The sequence below is a fragment of the Calypte anna genome, chromosome 2, assembly GCF_003957555.1.
Source record: "Calypte anna isolate BGI_N300 chromosome 2, bCalAnn1_v1.p, whole genome shotgun sequence".
NCBI classification, from domain to species: domain Eukaryota; kingdom Metazoa; phylum Chordata; class Aves; order Apodiformes; family Trochilidae; genus Calypte; species Calypte anna.
Genome location: NC_044245.1, coordinates 127767129 through 127788042, shown reverse-complemented (window position 1 = coordinate 127788042; position 20914 = coordinate 127767129). Strand labels below are relative to the sequence as shown.

Below are 20914 nucleotides of genomic sequence, written 5' to 3'. Positions count from 1 at the left end.
AATTCAGGAAAATCTCTCCATTTCATGCTCCTATCCCATGTGGGTTCTTGGAGTGTATGTGAAAAATGTGCATTAGGGATGGATACACATCAGCTGATGGACAAATCTTTTTTTCCTTGCCAGTGTATTGTCCTGCTGTCTGGGTGGGACTGGACTGTCATTCTCTTGGAGGAGTTTCCAGCCCATGCCAGCTCTTCTGTCCTCCCAAACAGCTGTTCAACCCAGCCACAAACAACCTGTGAGGCAGGAGAAAAACAAAACCCTTGAGAAGGGACACTGATCAAATGTCTGCCTTGTTTAGTGCTATACATCCCTTCCACTTGGCAAAGTCTTGTATGACAAGCGTGTTCTGCCTTAATTGCTCCAGTGCACTGACCCTGCAGTGTAGTTTATTCATTACTACCTGCAGTAGTAATTATTGCTGTTTCATCTGATAAAGAGGATACTCTGCAACAGAAAGAAGTCAACCAAACAGCATTAGCTATGGTATATAGACCCTTTATTAGTTAAACTTTTACACAAAGTGTAATCAAAGTGATACAAATAATGTTGCTGTTTCTTTTACAGACTAGAGATTGAGGTCTGTTAAGCACTTGTTTCTCGTCCTTTTGTAATAAAGGTAGAAAAGTAAATAGATTGGCAGTGAACCATAATGCTGAAAGACAGTTCAATGCTTGGTATTAGAAAGTTGCATAGAATTCTCCATCTTTACAAAGGCATCTGTCTGTGTGATAAAATCTGCCTGATCTGCAGTGCTTTGACTGACAAGCAGCATGGGAGAAAGACAAGGCTTGTACTGCTCCTTATTGGTTTGCCTACTGAGGATGTCAAGTAAACCTGGACACCAAAGTGAAAACACTAGATGTGTTTTACTGTTGATAATCAAATAATACAACCAAATAAAAGAGAAAACACGCAATAAGGAAAAGACAGAACAAAGCACTCAAAGCAGGCAACTAGAGAAAATACAGGGCAATGCATCAAATCATTAGTACATGAGAGAAAGGCCAGTGATTAGGAAGGATTCATCACCACTTGCAGATGTTACCATCATCCAGATCCGCAGCCTCTGGGGAGCCCCGGTTGCAGTGAGGATTTGGAGAACCCTTCCCAGCAAGTGGGAAAATCCCACGCAGTGTGTCCATCTGTAGGTGAGGCATCCAAAGTCACTGCAAGAGGGTCCAGCCTTGTATGCTCACAAAAAAATCAGCAAGTCAGAATGACTTAGTATTTTGCTGTGCGGAACTATCTGGTTTATCCCCCCTGACCAACCAGGACCCAGACTTGTCCAGAGTCCAGGGCATGGCTGGTAGGGTTTCCTAAAATATTGTCTCCAGCTGTCAAGTCAGCATGAACAATATTGTGGGTGGTTAACTGCTGGCATCACCATACAGGTACAAAGGTTAGCTGCTGGCATCAGCATGACTATTGCTATAACCCAGCACAACACCCACTGGTACAAAGGTTATTAGTAAAAAGGACAGAGATTCACGTATAGGTCACCTCTGGCTTGGGCCTCTTGTCCAGGCCTTAGCACTTCGATCAATCCTTTGACCTATAGGGGATATCATGGCTGTGAAATAATTTCTAGGGTTAGTTTGGGCTCAGAAGCCACATACAGAGACATGAGCCTTCGTTCATTAGTCAGTGGTGTCTTGTCCAAGGGTTGCAGTCCTCAGTCCAAAATCCTGTTCCTGCATGTATGTCACTTTGTGTGCTGATCCACCACCCAGGTGACACCAGCTGGGCTCTCCAAGGCTAATCTGGGCTCCCAGAGACCCAACAGTTACTGACATTCAATGAATTGGCTGCAGTTTCTCCAAGGGATAAAAATCTGTCTTCCAAATTTGCTATTGGATGACCATGATAGCATATAATTAGTAGTACCAACAATAGTCTCATTATCCTTGAATCTTTTGTATCTTCACAACAATCTGGTCCTTCTATCAGGTGATGTGGATAGTATTCCTTCCCAAATGGGCCATTATGCCAGACAGGTAGATTCAGTCACGCAGAACCTGTAAAACAAAAGTCTATGTCACTTAGTTTGTTGCAGAGACATATTCCCATTTTTCTTGCCCAGGTTTCCTAATCAGAATGGTGTTGTCTTTCCCCATGGCTATCACTTCAGGTGGTTCAGGGGGGCCATCTGGCCTTTGGACCCAGACTTTGGCTCCACTGTTAACATCTGTTGATCTGAGCCCCTTACTTCCACAGACTGTGGTGACTGGGGGTGGATCCTCGATCACAGACCCTATGAGGAGAGGCTGAGGGAGCTGGGGGTGTTCAGTAGAGGAGGCTCAGGGGAGACCTCACTGCTCTCTACAACCACCTGAAAGGAGGGTGTAGCCAGGTGGGGGTTGGTCTCTTTTCCCAGACAACTTTCAACAAGACAAGAGGACACAGTCTTAAGTTGTGCCAGGGGAAGTTTAGGTTAGATATTAGAAAGAATTTCTTTACAGAGAGGGTGATCCGGCATTGGAATGGGCTGCCCAGGGAAGTAGTGGATTCTCCATCCCTGGAGATATTTAAAAAGAGACTGGATGTGGCACTCAGTGCCATGGTCTAGCAACCACAACGGTGGTTCAAGGGTTGGACTCGATCTCTGAGGTCCCTTCCAACCCAGCCAATTCTATGATCCCCTTCTGTACTGCTGCTTGCAAAACTGGTAGTATCAACAATTGTGCTACTCGGTCATGGGGCTGGACAGTCAAATCTTGCTCACCATTATTTAACAGAATTACTTTAATTTCACCTTGACAGTCTGCATCAATTACTCCTCCCATAACATGAACACCTTCCAGAGCTAGGCTTGAGTGAGCTGTTACTAATCCAAAAGGTCTGGTAGGAGTCTGAACTCCTATACTGGTACCTATAGTCCTTATCTGATTCAGGTTTACTTTCGTCAATTTTAATCCATGGGGATCTAGCCCTGCAGCCTCTTAGAGTGGCCCAATAAGGGGCCAGGGCACCTGGGACAATTTCCCTGTAAGTTAAGGTCTCCTTTACTGTCAAAGGTGTTATTTGAAGATCAGGTGTAGGCATACACATTAAGGGGGTTTCCATCTCCACACTGGGCCTTATGTTAAGAACATTCAGCACATCTGTGAGATGGTTTCTCCATTGGGATAGGTTCCCATTCCTTGGTTTTCTCACTTGTTCATTTAACCTGCTCATTCACTGAATTAATCCAGAAGTTTGTGAGTAATACAGTATATGAAAAACTCATGGAGTGTTTTGATGCTCAGCATACTGCTGTACAAAGCCACTTCACTCATAAATGCCACCCAGCACCCCTAAGTAAAGGGCTATAGGAAAGCACCATGCTAGACACATCCAAGAAGACAGAACATGGAAAATCTGATTTGCAAGGCTACCCATTTCTGTATCTCTTTGGAACTGTTTGCTACCTGTTTGATGTATAAATCCATTAAGCTTCTTACAAGTACCTAAGAACATCTGAGATAAAATCACCTTGGACTTGTGAAAATACTTCACTATATTAGGTATTTCACTTGACTATGTGATTTCCTTCTGTGCTGACAAGAAATTTTTGCTTATATGTGCTTTTAAATTAATATATGAGACTTAATCTAATACTAGAATTGTACCAATTAAAAACTACCATCTTAGTTAGGAAGTCTAAAAAAGTTCTCCCTTGACCCTCCTGCACCTGATTCAGGTGCATGGGTCTTACCCTTTGTTACTCTTTTTCATTCAGTTTAATGCAAGATAAGGATTTGCTCAGCTCTGTAATACCTTGTAGTCTCACACATTTTACTTAACAGCCTCCTCTCTCTTGAGTTTTGTTTGAGCCTCTCCCAGGTTTGGTACTATTGGATTTCATATCCACTTACTTGTGGCTAAATATTTAATCTTTTAATTCTAATGTTAAGTTAATGTAAGCAGTTTACACTGCTAAGCTAGACAACTGGACTGCACTTTTTTTCTCCACTCTCCCTGCTCCACAGTCTTTACTATTCCTTTTTTGAGCTGCAAAGTGCTATTAGAAACAGCAAAAACACAATAACTGCTTGCATGGTTACCAGTCCACCAGAGTAACAGTTCAACTCACCTTCAGCACAGGTCTACCTGTAAAGAAATGGAAAAGTGTGATTTAATATGAGAATACTGATACCAGTAATTTGGTGCTGAGACCCTCCTATATCCTATATATTTATCTCTCATAAAATCCTATGATATCATTCTGACAAGAGAAGTAGCATTTCCAAGTAAATGTTTTCTCTGACACCAAGTCTACTACAATATTTGGATCCCACGTTTATATAAAGCAGATTAACAGATCATTGAAAGAAAAAAAATCCTTGCTTCTTCTGGCTGTTATTATGAGATGTGTAATACATAAGGCTGGAAAAGCTAAACCTGGATGAAATACTAACATAATGAGCTATTTCATTTCAGCCTGGTTAATTTTAAGAGAGCTAAAATGACCATACTTGAGTATATGTCACCTTGTGAGTGGTGCACTAGCAGAGGACAATCTGAGGTGCAGAACAGTTATCAACACTGAAGAAGGGATTAAGGTTACAGTAATGGGAGGGATCTGATGCCATTAGTTAGTATGTGCCCATTTAAGATCTCTGTAAGTGCCTCTTTGCTGCTAAAGGAAAACTGAGCTGAAAGGTGATTTCAGCAGCAGGTGGGCCCAAGTGTTGCAACGTTTCAGCACTGGGAGTCAAGGCTCTAAAGCTGGCAAGTAGAAGCTACATCCATTGTGCAGCAGAAAGTCCTTCCTCACCACCTAGGAAGTGTTTTCTTATACAGTTTCATGTCTGTTGCTTAGGGGAGAGACAGCAGGGCAAACACTAAATAAACCCTATTTGCTGTACTCGAAGGAATTTAGTAATCAATAAGTGGGTGAAATTCCTAAACCAAGCAAATTCAGAGATTCTGTTAAAGATAAAGCACACAGCTAATAACTTGCTTTTTTCTGTGATCAGAGCAGACAAGATTATGTTCTCACTACTGCCCTCCAACTTGGAAATGATCCAGTTCATCTAAGTTCTATAGGATTTTACAGGAATTTTCTTTTTGCACATTAAGCAAAGTAGATATAGTCACAGAACCACACAGTTAGGGCACAAAGAAAAGCATACCCTGAAAATATATTTATTCCAATCTAGTTTTGCCAAGAAGCTTCAAAATCAGTGTGAACACTGAAAAAAGTCACACAGACCACAGCCACTAACAGCTTACTTACTTAGAACACAAGATAGTAAAAGCATTCTTACTTTCTACCTACAGATTTAATATGCACACTAATGTATGTAAATTGGCCACTGGATGTTTAGTGTGAATGAAGGTCTTCCCAAATTATAGCTACTGCTTTACTGTTTCAGATTGTTAAATATGGCTGCTTAAGAGATGTGCTATGTCATGAGTTGGTGAGACTGCTACAGTGACCCAAATGCTGTCAATGATGACTGTAATGTAATCTAGAATATAAGAACTAAAACCATATTTTAGTTATAAAAGTAAATATTTGGACATTCTCTTCTATGAACATTTTCTTTCGGAAAACAAACAAACAATCAGAAACTTACAGAAGAGTTATTTCTGTCAGGTTTTAAATGCACAAGACCTGAATGTGTGCACAACTGCTCCAGTGGTACTAAAGAAACATTAAGTTAGAAGGATGTATTAATGACTGAAATTATGACAGCTCTGATCAAATGTATTCATAATGTAGTGTATGTGCTAAAGAAGGTTGCTGCCTCTCTCTTTGATTACATTGTTAGCTACAAAAGCATTGCTCTGAGTGACAGCAAGGCATGCACAGTAACATATTTGCTTTCTAAACTATAAAATTAGCTTATTGCACCTGGACACATTTTCCTGAACATACAAAACTGATTTAGCACATTCAGTAAACAGGAGGACAGGTTCTTCCATAGCTACTCCACTGGAGAGCTGCAATACACGACAGAATATGGCTTAATTACAGCACTGAACACAACATGAACAGGTTCTAGGAGAAGTTTAGGGAAAAGTCCTTTAACTGTACAAATTTCTCATGCAGTTCTTACTGATAAATGCCCTCTTGATTCAGTATCTGTGGGTGTGTTAAAAAAAATCCCAGCTCTAACACAGTTGCAGACTTCAGTACTAATACAGGTGTTAAAGTCCAAACGATTGTGCAAATATTTGTCTGTTGTGGACCCTAATGTTCAAGTAGCCTAAAACCTGCCAGTAGAAAATTAAGGATACTTTAAGTGTTTATTTATTCTTTAAACATCAAATGGGCTGGCCTTAGTCTTGAAGAACCTTGCAGAACCTTGCAGGTTGATACCTTCACATACAAGAGCTTCAAATTTTTTTTAAAAATGCAGGTCCCCTCTCACCAACTCTGTGTTACTCATGCATCTATTTCAAAGGTTTTAGTTTCTTCTATTAACTTGGGCTTCAGTATTGGTCTCTTAATTGTGTTTCAGCCTGGAGAATTAGAGGTCTCAAAGAAAAGTCAACCGCACCTGAAGCTGCTACCTGGCAGTAGAATTACAATTACTATTTAAAGTACTTTCTTTCCACCTTTGAAACAGACCTTCTACAGACTGTAAGTAAAAAAGGCTCTATTGATTTCTATTACTGACTTACTAATCCTGTTACTGACTTTTTCCAAAATTAAGAACATCCCAAATGTCATTACTGATGATCACATTTGCTTTCTGTTTCAAGTAGACTTCAAGTAGACACAACTAGACTTAAAAGGACGATAATGGACCAGAAAGGAAACAACCTTGAGTATATTTGACTTTAAAAGGTTCTAGCTTTCAGGCTTGAAAGGCTCCTGTAAATGATGCACTGAAGAGATAAGAGATCAAGTCTCCTTCCCCTTTTTGATATAAACATTAGCTAAAAAGGTGTTTGCCAATTATTGGTTTTAATGCCCAGTGTTCCCTAAGAGAAAAATTCTCCTGTTGTTCACAGGAAATAAAGTAGTAAACTAGATTTTTAAAGAAAGCAAATAAATCAGAAAAGATACACACTTTACTAATCATTCATAGAAAGTAGGGAAGTTTGCCAGATGGTCACATCAATTAGAAGAAAATGCCTTCTGAGCTTACTTCTGTTAAGATAGCTGCAGCATCCCTGAGTTTTCGTTTTTCACTCTCCTGTCGTGCTAAACGGCATAACTTTGTTGATTTCTTGCTTCCTCCTGTAGCAGTTAATCTACAATCCTTCTGCAGCCCCCTCAGCAGCTCCATTAATTCCTGTTTTTCCAGCTCTGCCTGCTCCAGCTCCTGGCGGTGCTGCCTCTCTGCAGCCATCAGAGAGCACACATCCGACATCACTCGTGACATCTGACTCTGAAAAGCAAATACAAATTTACTGCAAGAAACTAACAGCTTGCTAAAGAAGGTGGTATGAAGGCCATGCATATAGGGTGATGGATTATAAAGAATAAGTAACACAGAAATCATTTTCTCATAGCAGAACAAATTTAAACAGTTTAAGACACAATCCAGGATTCACCTACATAGATGTTTTGTTTCATAGATTCTGATACAGCTTTCCTAAAAGTGAAAAAGTTTCTCAAAGTATAAAGAGTGACTTAATCCAGTCACTTCTTAGTTTTTTTATTTCAAGACCCCAACCAAAATAAGCTTTTGGTTCTGTTCAGATATATTCCTCAAGGATTTAATATCAACTCCACTAAAAATAAAAAAGTAGACTATAAAGTACCTCTGTTGCTTTGGGCTCTAAAAATCATTACTCTGTGATATAAGAAGAACTGGCTGAATGAAAGCATAAGCTGGCCTTGCTCATTACTTGACTTAGTTTACCATGCTACTTTCCAACCTTTGAACCACAGCTGAACCAGAGTAAAAATACCACTGTCTGCACTAAGGCTCTGTGTCAGTGCTGGATTAAGCCACTTTGGACAGCACTAAAAAGGAGCTGGATTATTAACCACGTCCAATTTGAGATGTATACCCTATGTTGAGATCCCAAAAATGAGTTCCAGGCTGACCTGCCAACACATTATTTGCACACAGAACAATGCAGCCCTGGTACAAGGGTATCCAGGTTAGCTCCAAATTAATTGGAAATAGTAAACCACATGAATACAGCACTCAATCTGCTTCTCAGCAGCTGAGCTGATAAGCCCAGCCACAGGGTTGCACTAACACCTATTCTGTTTCCCATGCTTGACAGAATTTGTATTGGTATGAGACTATACTTACAAAACAAGAGATTACTACTTAGAAAAGCAAGAAGCTAGACTGTTAAGAGAGAGAAAGAAAAAAAAAAAGATCATATTTACCTTCAGTTCTTCAATTTCATTTTGCAGAATGCCCTCCTTTTGGACCATATACCTTCTCTGTGACTCTAACCTTGACTCCATCTCATGTTTTGCTTCCTCCAGTCTGCATATCATTACCGACCTAAAAAGTTTATTTCTCCTTGTTAGGTCTTGTTAGCATGGAAAAAAATTATTTTCAAATTCCAGGAGGCTTTCTCACAACCAAAGAGCCTGATCCAATTCCCATGATACTCTACAGGACACTGATCTAAAAGCATAATATTGTTTATTAATTTATCTAAATCTAGCATAAAATAATACCCTTTTGTACCCAACTGGTACTGAAGTGACCACAGACAGCCTATATAGGAGACAAGTGTATCATATTCCTGAAATAATTCTGTGAGCTCAAGATCATGTACATTCATTACTTTAAATAATTTATAACCTTTTACATACAGTATGTGCTTGCTCAGTATTACTAACCACAGGCAGTCAAGATACAAGGTGTAAATGCTACACGATTGCTAAACACGTTATCTTTTCACTTTTATGGTGGACACTAAATGACAGTGTACAGTAAATTATTATAACCTAATTGCTCACACAGATTCACCGTTAAAATTACTGCATCAGTGTTTTAAGTCAGAAGGTAGGTAGCAGAATCTCTCATGTTTCAATGCAATTAAAACAGATTTGAGCCTGAATTCACTCTGCAACATTCACCACCACTTAAGACAGCATGTTGAAAAGCAGAAACAGGAAAGAACAAGAAAAAAACCAGCCCAAGTAGAACATCATAAAAAGGGAAAGCTTCCAAACCATATCTACCATTGAAAAGAAGATGCTAATAAGAAGAGTCATATTCACCAACTGTTATTAGCTTGCCAGGATTTTAATCACAATTAAAAATTAGATCAGAGGTTTAATCTAACAGTCTGTAACTGACAAAATATTTAGAGATTTTTACTGTCAGGATTTGTAGAAAAAAACTAAACTAAGCATAATTATGAAGAAAAGTGACTTTGGGTCTACATCAGGCAACAAAAAATGATATTGCCAACTTCATTCCAGGTCCTGTGAGGTATTTTGTCATTTGATATAGTCAGATTGCGCTGCAAGCAATGGTCTTATAGAAATTACTATAGGTTGGACAAAAAATAACAGCAAAAAACCCCAACCCAAAACAGTAAGAATTTAAAGCCTCTGCTGGACACATAAATAATACTCTGGCCCAGTACTAACAAGAAATTAGCAGGCTATTTAACCCACAGGAGAATGCAGCACTAGAATCTGAAGTGCTTCATGCAGCAATTTTAGGTCCAGACTAACACAAACATCACAGAAACGGAAGATTCGTACCGAACTAGCTCTAGCTCTGTTCTCAGCTCTGCAATACAATTATGCTGTGTGTCTTCTGCACTGAGGATGAGGGTGCCACAGCCATTGGGGCATTCAAGGCTCCGATATTCACACACTGCCAGGTGACCGTCCAGGTTGCGGCGCTCAACCTGAACTGTGCAGCCTGAACAGGGAAGAGGAAGGTGAGTCAGTTATTTACAACTAAAAAAAAAAAACATTTAGTTAATAATAAAAAAACCCAACAAACAACCTCAAGATTAACCTCAACTGTTAATCTCTTAAGCAATGAAAAAAAGTGATTTCTTTAGAATATGAATTGCAACAGTTGCACACACTTGTTATTGAAGCATTTTAAAAGTCTTATTATTGTATTTACCCATTAACTGAAAATGTGTGTTAAAAACTTGGTATTTTCTGTGAAGCTTTCTGCCACTGGTCTGGAATTAAAGCAACTTAAGTAATGACAATTCTGCTGCCAAGCTAAGACTCTAGCAGCTTGCCAGCACCTTCACCAGAGACTGGAATGAATGGAATTAAAGAAGAATGTGTATGTGTTTAAAAAAAACATGGTGTATCAAATTTAGAAAAGTGGTCCAGGGACATGTAGCAAAACTGTGGGTGAGATGGAATGTAGCCTTGTTTTCCTAAACACTGGTTAGCCTTGTGGGTATCATACTAGACCACATAAACAAGAATGCTTCTCAATGAACATTTAATAACCGAAGCAAAAATACAAACATTTCCACAGAAACCTAAGATAAAAACTTCCCAAGTGTAGTGTAAAATGTACAGAACTGAAAATGAACAATATATAAATTATTGCTGCATTTAACATATTAGGCTTTGAAGTTTGTAGTCTTCATTTTTGATCTTTGAAACACTGTTTGAGATAAATATAGCTCCTTCCATTTCATTTAAAGATAAATTAGATATAAGAAAACTGCAACAATGGAGCAATGAAAATTGCCAACAGACCATATCAGAAAATTGTAAGAGACAGACCTCCAGGAGGACTTTACCAGTGCCTATAATTATCTGTAATTGGAGGAACCCAAAATACACTCATGCTCTTGGGGAAAAGTCAAGAGCCTTCACATCCTGAACACCAGAGCTAAAGTTTGGTCACTCTACAAATCCTACTTTTCCTATACAAAGTACAAAAGGTGAATCTGAAGCATATGCAGGAGTCACCTGTTCCTGAGAGATTAAAACTTTTGGTGGACCAATGCTAGCACCTTTATCTTCTTACAATTAATTATAATGTCATTTTTGCATATGGCATCATTAATTAGAAATTAACTTTGTCTAGGAACACAGAGACATTTTGAATAAAATCAACTGGGAAATTTTATAAGGATTTTTCTTTTTAGCAGTACATTTCTTCCTCAGGAGGCGTAGGTTTATTTTAAATAAAGACTAACATGGACCCACCAACATTAACCAGAATTTAGATTAAAACAATTCTGATTTTCAAGATACATTTTGTTAAAACCATGAGACAGAGTGAGCAGCTGCACATGCACCAGGGAACAAGCCATTTTAGAAGGAAATTGTATAGGTGCTATTACACTGATTCAAATATAAAAATAAACAAATCAGATTTGAAATACAAACTCATAACTTGACAGAAAGCAAAACTAACACAGTACTACATATCCATAAATTTGAAGTCCATCCTTGTAATTAATTTTGGTTATTTCTTGGATTAGAAATTGCTGCTAATGATTACCATAAATGGGTAACAAATTTTGTTCAAAAAGACTGCTGTGAAGAGTAGACCATGCTAAAGCTTTGAATTTGTTTGAAAATAATGGCCACTACTGCAATTCTGTTGACAGAAAGATGACAAACACATGTTTTCTGAATATAAAAGATTAAATTTTTTGAATGTTACTCACCAGCATTGGAGCAAGGTATCTGACTGTATTCACACTCCCTTTCATGCCTCTCTATAGACTCTAGAGAACAAACCATTACACAGCCATGCTCTCTGTTTTTGCAATGTAGCTGAAGACGGTTTAAATCATTTTTCATGTATCTATGTTAAAAAAAAATTAGATTGTTCTTAAATATGGGAATATTATTAGAAAATTTGTATTAACAGCTTTTGAGAAAGGAAAGTAAGATTCTAATCTCTACTAGGAAAAATGGTGAATAACAAATTTTGGGGGTTTTTTACAATTCAAATCATAATACTGGAAAATAACAGGTTTAAAGTAAGCAATGCTAATGGGAAATTCAGTCTCCAAAATTAAATGTGCAAATGAAATATTTATTTTTTAATAAATTTTAAACTGTGACCTTTCACTTGCTCAGCAGGTTTTACAAATAACAGACACCAGGGCTACTCACCCATCATTTAAGTTTTGTGTTTTGAAATATGCCAAACTATAAGACTACAGTAAATACAGACAAAAACAATCAGTACATTCATTTCCAAGGTTCTGCCTACACTACATTTCAACTTTCCACAGGGTAAAATCTCATTAGTGACGCAACCACAGAGAGCTGACAGAGTTAATTTATCATCTATGGCTGATGGGTTTAAATATTTGTAAAACTGAGCAAGATTAGACAATGGAGGGGTTAAATAGCAAACTGAAACTGTTGAAAGTGAACAGAATCCACTGATGAAACTCTATGTTCTGGCAAGGAATTACAGAACACACTGCCTGCTTTACGTGGTGAGGTGGCTCAATACAAATATTTTTATGGCTAAAGACCTTTTTAAAAATATCTGAAGGTGAGAAGTCTGGTTCAGACCTATAGGAATTATTCATTACAAATCCCACTATGTTAACTAGCATGAAGTTTACAGTTTAGTGATTGTTTTTGCCAAATAAATGTTTTTGTTGCATTGTCGGGCTATTTTCTCTAAAAAAAGTAGGGGAAAGTTTTGATACAGTAGAATACACTCAGAGCAATATCCAGAATCAGTATCCAAGATATAAAAAGGTGGAGAAGAAACTCCAGCAGAGAGTGTTCTCTCTGGTTTGAAATATTAATATCTTTAAAGTTAGATATAATAAATAGAAAATGCTAATGCTTTCATGCAAGCAATCAGTTTCTGCCATAAGCACATTGAATAAAGATAACTTGAGTGACAGTAAATGGCAAGAGATGAAGCTGTGCAAACAAACTTCAGAAATTAATGTCATTTCAACATACAGCAAGATTACTGCATACCTGTAGAGAGGACGTAGCAAAGACACATCAACTGTCTGTCTGTCTTCAGGGCAGTTACTGTGATGAACAAGCCACCCATGTATGCAAGCAGTACAGAAAGCATGTTCACAAGGAGCCTGTAAGGGATCTTCTAAGACATCACGGCAGATGGAGCACAGCAGCCCTTCATTAACATAGCCAACGAAACGCTCAATATCATAACCCATGCTCTCCACACACTTTCAACCTATTAAAATAACACAGAGAAATAAAGCAGTCTTTGTTCTGAATCCGTATGACTAGATCTACAAAAAGGCCTGGAAGCAATTCTAGAAATATGAAGAACTTGAGGTGAATAAAGATCTTCACAGGTGAGAATGCAAACACTTGCATACTTCGGCATGCGAGTGAGAATTAGAGGGTTGTACTGGTGGATGCCAGAATCCAAATTTTATATAAAGATTCTCTGATTTCTGAAACTAAAGGCTTTACCAGACAGTTGAGCCATGCTTGTTCTGAACTCTGTTATGGAACATAGTTCTAGCAGTCACTGTGAAACACAGAGCTTTTATTTACTTGAATTTTATTTGAAGCAGAAACATGCCAGAAGTTAAAATGCAAATATTTGGTTTCCATTTTCACATCTTTTATGTAATGCCTAACAAACTTACAAAACAGTGTTTTATGGACGCTACCTGTGGTACTTTCAGCCATCAGATTTTGTATTTATGAACTGCCCTTTACTTAACATATTGCTTACATACTGAAAAAAAAAAAAAAAGGCATCTCTACTCATTATACACCTCCATTCCAGAGGCAACAGCATGAAATCTCCACATGCCTAGAGAAACACTTAATCACAGACTCATCATGACTGGAAAGGGCCTTCAAGATCAGAGTCCAATCATCAATCCTACACCACCTTAATGATTAGCTTATCTTCTGAAGTGCCACATGTACCTGTTTTTATAATACCTCCAGAGATGGTGACTTCACCACTTTTGTGGGCAACTCATTCCAAAGCTTCACAACTCTTTTGGTGAAGAAATTCTTCCTAATATCTAATCTGGTGCAACTTGAATCCATTTCCTCTTGTCCTATCACTAGTCACTATGGAGAAGAGACTAACCCTCACCTGGCTACACCCTCCTTTCAGGTAGTTGTAGAGAGCAATGAGGTCTCCCCTCAGCCTCCTCTTCCCCAGGCTGAACAGCCCCAGCTCCTTCAGCCTCTCCTCACAAGACCTGTTCCCCAGACCCACCTTCAGCCTGGCTGTCCTTCTCTGCACCCACTCCAGCACCTCAGTGTCCTTCCTGTACTGTGGTGCCCAAGCACACAGTACTCAAGTACTTAATAATCAAGAAGACAAAGAAGCCAGAACTGCAGCTCACTTTGAAATCATGAGGAGCTGCTGTCTTCTTCTACATGTCCTACTTTCTAAAACTGAGTAGCCTTTAAATGGATTTGGAAGTTTTGGGAAGAACTAGCAGCCAATCTGCCTTCATCAAAATCCTATAATGAAAATCCTAATAAAATCTGGGGAGACTCAAGAGAACACAAAAGAATATGTTTCAGGCTTCACATTCCTCCTTAACATACAAAGTTACTTTTGTAACCCAATTGAGACTCACAAAAGCGATTTTCATTAGTTAGGAGTTTTTCTAAATAAAAGACACCCTACCTTTTAAGACCTTACTCCATATATACACAGCTTGTCCAAATAATTCTGAAACAGTTTTCTGATTAGCAAGATGTGCACTGCTTACTTCTTTCAGTTTCTCTTCACTGCTTTATAAGGCCTATGAGAAAAATTAGAAGGAAAAAGGCTCAGTAGTGTTTGCTAACTCACCAAGTATAACCAGATAGCTGCTGAACAGGTGTTCTAACAGCACATTAAACCAAAACTTTCTTCCAAAGCAAACTACTGTAAAACCTACAATTCAGCACAAGATCTGGCCAGGCTGGGAAGGGGAAAAAAATAGTCAGTTTCTCAATTATTACTAATGCAGATACTTATCACAAAAAGCCCCACCCTGCTGCCATTTAATTTTGAAGCCATACAGTCTTATTTGTAAGACTGAAGATAACAAAACTCAGTATTACTGAAAAGCAGCAACTGAAATCTGGTAAAATGGTATTCCCTAAAAAGATTAAAGTTTCTTATATTTTCTTATAAGTACTCTCTACTTTCATACATGGCCTTATTGGAGTATGATATGCAGTTCATTTATAAAACAAAACTATCACAGTCTCAAGTTCATGATATTAACAGGTAACACTGCTCTGATGTTGCTCACTTAAAACAAAACAAAAAAGGAATGTCATCACTTAAATCCCTTAATTTGGTATCTGGCACTTGCAGTACTGCATTCAAAGAGAGTATCAGTCAGAACTGTATAAGAACAATACGCATCTCTAAGGACTAATGTCAAATTTTGCTCTACAGGGAGAGAACTTTGCAAGTCTTCTTTATGAATACAATATAAATCTGGAATTTAGGCGATGTTATGTATCTGAGTATCAAAGCATATCTTCACTGACTATGAAAGCTGATAAGATTAGAATTAACAAATCCTGTAATGAAAGCAGACATAACACACGCACAAGCAAGCATGTCTATTGCCCAAACACAAAATGCGTGATTTGCTATATGATATCCATATATATATATATATCCACATATATGGTTTTGTTTCTACTGGCATGTTTCTCACACAGCCAACACACACCATGGGTTGCAGAGATGCCTGAGCTAGCTTCAGATTATCTGGGACACATCCTGGCTGAGTGACCTAGTGACAGTGCTGCCACAGCAGCAGAGTGCAATCCCCACAGGCTCCTGTCAGGGTCCCAGGCAGATTTCACAGGCTGCATTTAGCTTTGTGCTCCCGTGACTACTTTGCCATCAACAATACAGAGAAACTAAATTTATATGTATTTGGGACATGCTGTTCCTCTGACCACAGTGGGGACATTCTGTATCTTCAAAGAGTCTGATCAAGAAACAGAGTATTCCCAAGATGATAAAGAATTCTTGTTACACTGTGGTTTCCTTGTATATTTTTACAGGTCTCCTGCAAAGACAGAAAATTCAGAACTTTGCTAGTCCAGCATGAACAAAATGAGCATTATGTCTGCATCAATATTGTGACTGCAATGACAGCAAGCACCACAATGAAAAGTTTATTTAGGGGAGAACAATAGTAATTATCAGTAGCAGGATGGAAAGCCAAGTACTCGTTCCCAATACTGATGAAGACATTGAAACATACAGTCAGTTTATGCTGGAGGACTGTTAAACAGCTTGTGTACATGCTGCAATTTCAACTGTGAGCTTAAAAACCTGATTTGGCTTGGTAGCTCCCAGTGGATACAGCTTTTAAAAAAACTTTAATAGAGATATAAGGTACAACAAAACTGTATTTTTGCTGTGCTGTGGTTTCTGGTGAGAAAGAGAAAAGATCCTGACAGGATTAACTCCTGTAAGGAGAGTGGATCAGGCCGAGCTGTTTGTGTGAATTTACTTTATGTAGAATTAAGACTTGTAATATATGCTAATGAATTTGTATTCATAACTAGTAGAATTAGGGGTTAAACTGAGAAAGAAGTAAACAAAGCAGCTGAGACATGTCGTTTTCCCACTAGAACAATGTAACCAATACAAGGTCCTAACGGGATTAACTTCTATCTCGGAGATAATTAAAAGTGTAAGTCTTTTTTTAAAAACAAGTCTTGTTCTTAAAACAAGACACTGCCAAGGCCACTTAGGTGCCAGCTGGGCACCAAAGGATGTGAACATCCACACAAGAAGAACATAAAGATGTCACCACCGACAGATAAGAAGAAAGTTATGGCTAGGGTCTGATATCGCCTTGTAACAATAGAATGAAGTCAGCAAGAATTGAGAATGTAACTATGTTGTAATCTCCCCTTTTACTGTATAAATACACTAACCCTTTCCCTTAACCCTTGAAACTCTTTGTCCAGTGCGAGCTGGGAGTTCCCCGGATCCGAAAATAAATACCTCTGCTGTTTAAAGACTTAAAACTCTGTCTCTAAACAGTTTTGCTTGGCCTTTTTCGGCTTCACTGGTCTAAGAAAACTGCGGATGCTGTAAACTACATTTTGCGCACACATTTCTGACCCTTGAGCACTAACTCTTCAAGACACTCTTTGACATATTTTAATAAGTTTGAAGTCTACCAGAATACAGGAAATTGTGCTTGACAAATGAAGTGCAACAAATATATATATATGTGAAGAACCAACCAAAACTAGAGTTCAAGTGGAGAGTGCCAGGAGAACACAGATTGGATGTAGTTCCCCACAAAATAACTGGATAGCTTGCTAAATATCTGGAACTAATCAAAGCTATTCCATGGTAAAAATTAGGACACTCTGATCAGATTAGTAACTTGCATTTTTTAGTTTATCATAGTTTCAGATTTTTAAACAGATTTTTAAAATCTGTTTCTTTTCTATGTCACAAAACAAAGCATCACTGCTTGAAGGGCTGGAATGACTCACAACAGAACTACAGATGAGTATCACTAAGACAGCATTTCCAAAAGTGCCACGTGTCTGGAAGAACAACACCTATGCAGGGCCCAGGGTTGTGGTGACATTAAAACGCAGTATCACTTCAGCTTCTGCTGAAGATACAGTGAAGATACATAAAGATACAGTGTACTTTAAACAGAAGCAATGTTTTAGCGTGCCTTGCACCACTCTGCCAGTTACTGTAAGCCAGCATTAAAAACAAAAGCAGCAGTCTACCCTTTCAGCTATGACAGCACAAGTTGTTTCTACAGTAACTTAATGCATCACACTGGGTAACTGACCTATTTTAAGACTAAACTGGAGAAAAAAACCCCAAACAACCAAAACTTTGACAGCTGTCCTACAGTAGCCCAAGCCCACTTATCCAGGAATTTATGTCCTCCTAGTCTCACTCTACTTCCTTCTCCTAAGTCCCTTTCTTGAGCTGGCTCAGACAACAAACTATACACCTGCATCACTGATTTCCTGTGCTAGATCTTCTTTTAGATGTCTTGGCAAAAGCTCCAGTGACTGTGAAAGTGAGGTAAGAAATGGCATGAACAACTTCAGCCAGTGAAGAAAGAAAAGAAAAAGCACAGTGTTTGTGACTAAGGCTGCTGAAGAGCTACTCCCCCAGCTCAGCTCCCTGCGGATGGAACATTCTGGAGTCTCATCAACATTCATATTAAAAAAAAGGGTCTAGAGGACAGTAAGAATGAATGGATAGCAAAATACCAGCTTTACACTGATGTGAAACACTAACTTAACTAACAAAAGCTTCTATAATAACTAGTATGACATATGAAATTAACTTAAGGCACACATCTCTAGTGGGAACTGATGTGTGGAAACAAACCTGCCCACCCAGGAAAGGTGATAAAGCTGGATGTTGGCTGCAGTGCTGGGTGCCAGGGGGATCCCTCCTCCTAACCTGCACACCGCAGCTAAATGCAGGCAGCTATTTATCACTCAAAACTATACATATGCTTACAGAAACATGCATATGCATACAAGAAGCGAGGTTATTCAAATCATCCATTAACATAAGTTTCCACTCATCTCCACATGTGCACTGTACCCTGGTGGTCGCAGGCAGGGGTCTTTTGGAGGAAGGCTCCAAGTCTTCCTCAGGGTGCCCTTTTCACCTTTGCTGAGTTGGCAGGGCTCCAGACAGCAGAACTGCTTTCGCTGGTTCTTTTTTTGGGAGTTGTAATGTGGATACGTTGAAATTTAAAAAATGCCTCTTGAATCAGCAAAATCACATCCAAGCCAGCATGAGTCGGCGCCGGCATAGTTTGCTGTGTCTAAAGACAAACTGATCTCACCAGCAGACCCCCCTCCTTTGTCAGGACTAAAAAGATATAATGCTAATCAGAACGGCTCCTGATAAGCTGCCGGACTGGTAACGCAAATTGGCAGCAAATACAAGAATTCAAGGAAACCTGAATACAAAGCGAAGACCCGCGTTTACCAACTCGCAATCTCTGGAAATAATTGATGAAAAGAAGGAACTTCTTACTAGATAAAACTCAAAGGAAAAAGGGGAAAAAATGAGAAGTGAACGGAAGAGGACGGAAGACAACAGGAAGCGGCACCAAGGAGCAGCAGAGCATCAGTGACAAGAGACAGACACCGGCAGCCGGAGGAAAGACAAACGGCAGTCGTTCTCTTTCTTTCTTAATAGCCCTTCCACTGGGGGATTAATTTGCTCAAAAACCTGTTTTCCCTGTTTCTCTCCCTCTATTAACTCCTTCCTAAGACTCCTTTCAAACGTGATGCTATTTTTTCCCTGAAATAAACCATTGTATTTCGTTGAAACCATAAGCCTGGTTACTTTTGTAATTTGTAAGACGTGTGTGCGCAGTGGCTAATATTTCCTCACAAACAAAATATAAAATATTCATAGTTACGGACCGTGCCAGGAGTGATCCTTGTGGACAATACAAGTCCGGCTTAACGCTTACCTAAACAAAGTTAGTTCCTCTTATCTGTGACTAGACTCTCTCTACTCCCGGTTTTCTACGTTTTAACCCGTTATTTTCTAAATTTGAATCAGAACTACCCCCCAAAAAACAGAGCTTCTTTGACACACCCGATTTTTACATAATGCTTCCACTTGTTTCGCTGCAAAACCTACTCAAAATGGAGTGATACAAGACATAGGGCTCACAGAGAACCTCTTAAGGTCAGAAGGGCTGGACTCCGGTGCACAGAAGCAAGACCGAGGTGAGAAGCGCTCTCCTCAGCGGCTCCTGAGGGGAAGGGGGGATTTCACACAGGTGGCAGGGAGGCCCCTGGGTCATGCCTGGCTCGGCTCTTCAGGTGTAAACAAGGATGTTACTCACAGAGAACAAAACTGGCCTGCAAACACCTGGAGCAGCAAGGTGCAAGGTGGCCAAGCCACCGCACCTAACGACGCAGACACCCCCACCACCCATACACCTTCTCACCAGGATGGAAAAGACTCCACCAGCCGGGCCCGGGGGCTGCCCGTGCCACCGCCAGGCCTGTCAGCGGCGAAGCTCCTCGGGCAAACGGTGAAGCCCCTGCACAAACGCCAGCGGCCCCCTGGCCTGCCTCCGCACAGCCTCCCGCTGACCCCGGACCCCGACCGTGGCCCTCACGGCGCCCGCAGCCCCGCACTCACCCCGTCCACCACCGGCGCTATCGGGAAATGGCGGTTACTTTGGCGGGAAGTTTTGCTTGACGGCCGCTTTTGCTTGGCGGCTGCGCGACAGGGGGCAGAACCTCTCCGCCACGCTGAGTGTGGCACAGAGCTCCGCGCATGCCCCACTTTCAACGGCCCCAGCACGGACCACCGAGGGGGGGGGGGGGGGGCGCAGCGCAGGCGCAATTGAGGTTACGCGGGGGAGGGGGGTGAAGGGGGGTGTTGCGCATGGCGCGTGCGTGTCCCCTCCCGCCGGCTGACGGGATCCGTCGGCGGGACCATTGAGTGAGGGAGCGAGTGCTCCAGCAGCAGCGGGACCATTGAGTGAGTGTCCCAGTGGCCGCCCCGTCGGCGGCACAGGTAGGGCCCGGAAAACCGAGGCACTGAGGTGGGGCTGGGAGGGTTGAGGTGCTGCCGGTGGCGGGCAAGCGGGCGGAAAGGCCCCTGGCCTCGCCTCACCCCGGTGCTTGCCCGCAGGGAGGGACGCAGCCCCTCTGCGGCCGTTACCGGGTGGCTGGGGCGGGCTGGGCTGGGGAGTTGCGATTCTGATAATTAGCGATTCTGATCACATCGGTTTTTGAACCTGCTCCCAAATTCTTTACCGTTACTACGTATTTGGACTGACTTTACCCCCGTATTGCTATTTAAAGGGATGCAGTGGCTGCCTACAGTTTAATTCTGTCTGAGCACAAGTTAATCCTGCCCCGAATTTTTTTAATTGTCTGCAAAAACCTCGTTTGGCATTTGACCAAGGAAAGTCTCTTCAAACGTTCGAGAGAGCAGGCCTGGTAGGTTTGTGTCAAGATGAGTGATGTAACTGATTTTCCCTTGGAGAGGGACCTGGTGGTATTGGTTGACAGTCGGCAGTGTGTGCAGGTGGCCAAGAAGGCCAGTGGCATCCTGGCTTGCATTGG

The 20914-nt window shown here is 40.4% G+C and overlaps 2 protein-coding genes across 3 annotated transcripts in view; one reads left to right on the top strand and one right to left on the bottom strand.

Annotated features, from left to right (window-relative positions):
* Nucleotides 1-1081: 1081 nt before the first annotated feature.
* On the bottom strand, nt 1082-20146 carry LOC103536313 (RING finger protein 151). 2 transcript variants are annotated; one of them, XM_030446477.1, is made up of 9 exons: nt 19980-20146; nt 14475-14592; nt 12815-13040; nt 11527-11666; nt 9629-9791; nt 8288-8408; nt 7086-7328; nt 4076-4092; nt 1082-2018 (listed from the first exon to the last, which is right to left on the bottom strand). In XM_030446477.1, the coding sequence occupies exons 3-8, from the start codon at nt 13018-13020 to the stop codon at nt 4078-4080; spliced, it is 888 nt and encodes a 295-aa protein (XP_030302337.1). In that variant the 5' UTR covers nt 13021-13040; nt 14475-14592; nt 19980-20146; the 3' UTR covers nt 1082-2018; nt 4076-4077. The 2 variants fall into 2 exon arrangements, with proteins under 2 accessions (XP_030302337.1, XP_030302338.1); XM_030446478.1 differs by lacking the exon at nt 14475-14592.
* The window catches only part of RAD54B (RAD54 homolog B), a 64783-nt gene continuing 63490 nt past the window's right edge, over nt 19622-20914 (top strand). The window contains exon 1 of the mRNA XM_008502442.2: nt 19622-19716. Within this exon, the coding sequence (XP_008500664.2) occupies nt 19667-19716 (50 nt within the window). The 5' untranslated portion in view covers nt 19622-19666. The remainder of the gene's footprint in view (nt 19717-20914) is intronic.

Coding starts and splice junctions, on each gene's coding strand:
- LOC103536313 (XM_030446477.1), bottom strand. CDS start 13,020: ATGGGTTATGATATTGAGCGTTTCGTTGGCTATGTTAATGAAGGGCTG. Junction 11,667..12,814: donor TTGCTACGTCCTCTCTACAG/GTATGCAGTAAT, acceptor TTTTTAACATAG/ATACATGAAAAATGATTTAA. Junction 8,409..9,628: donor ACAGAGCTAGAGCTAGTTCG/GTACGAATCTTC, acceptor TAAACTTTTTAG/GTCGGTAATGATATGCAGAC.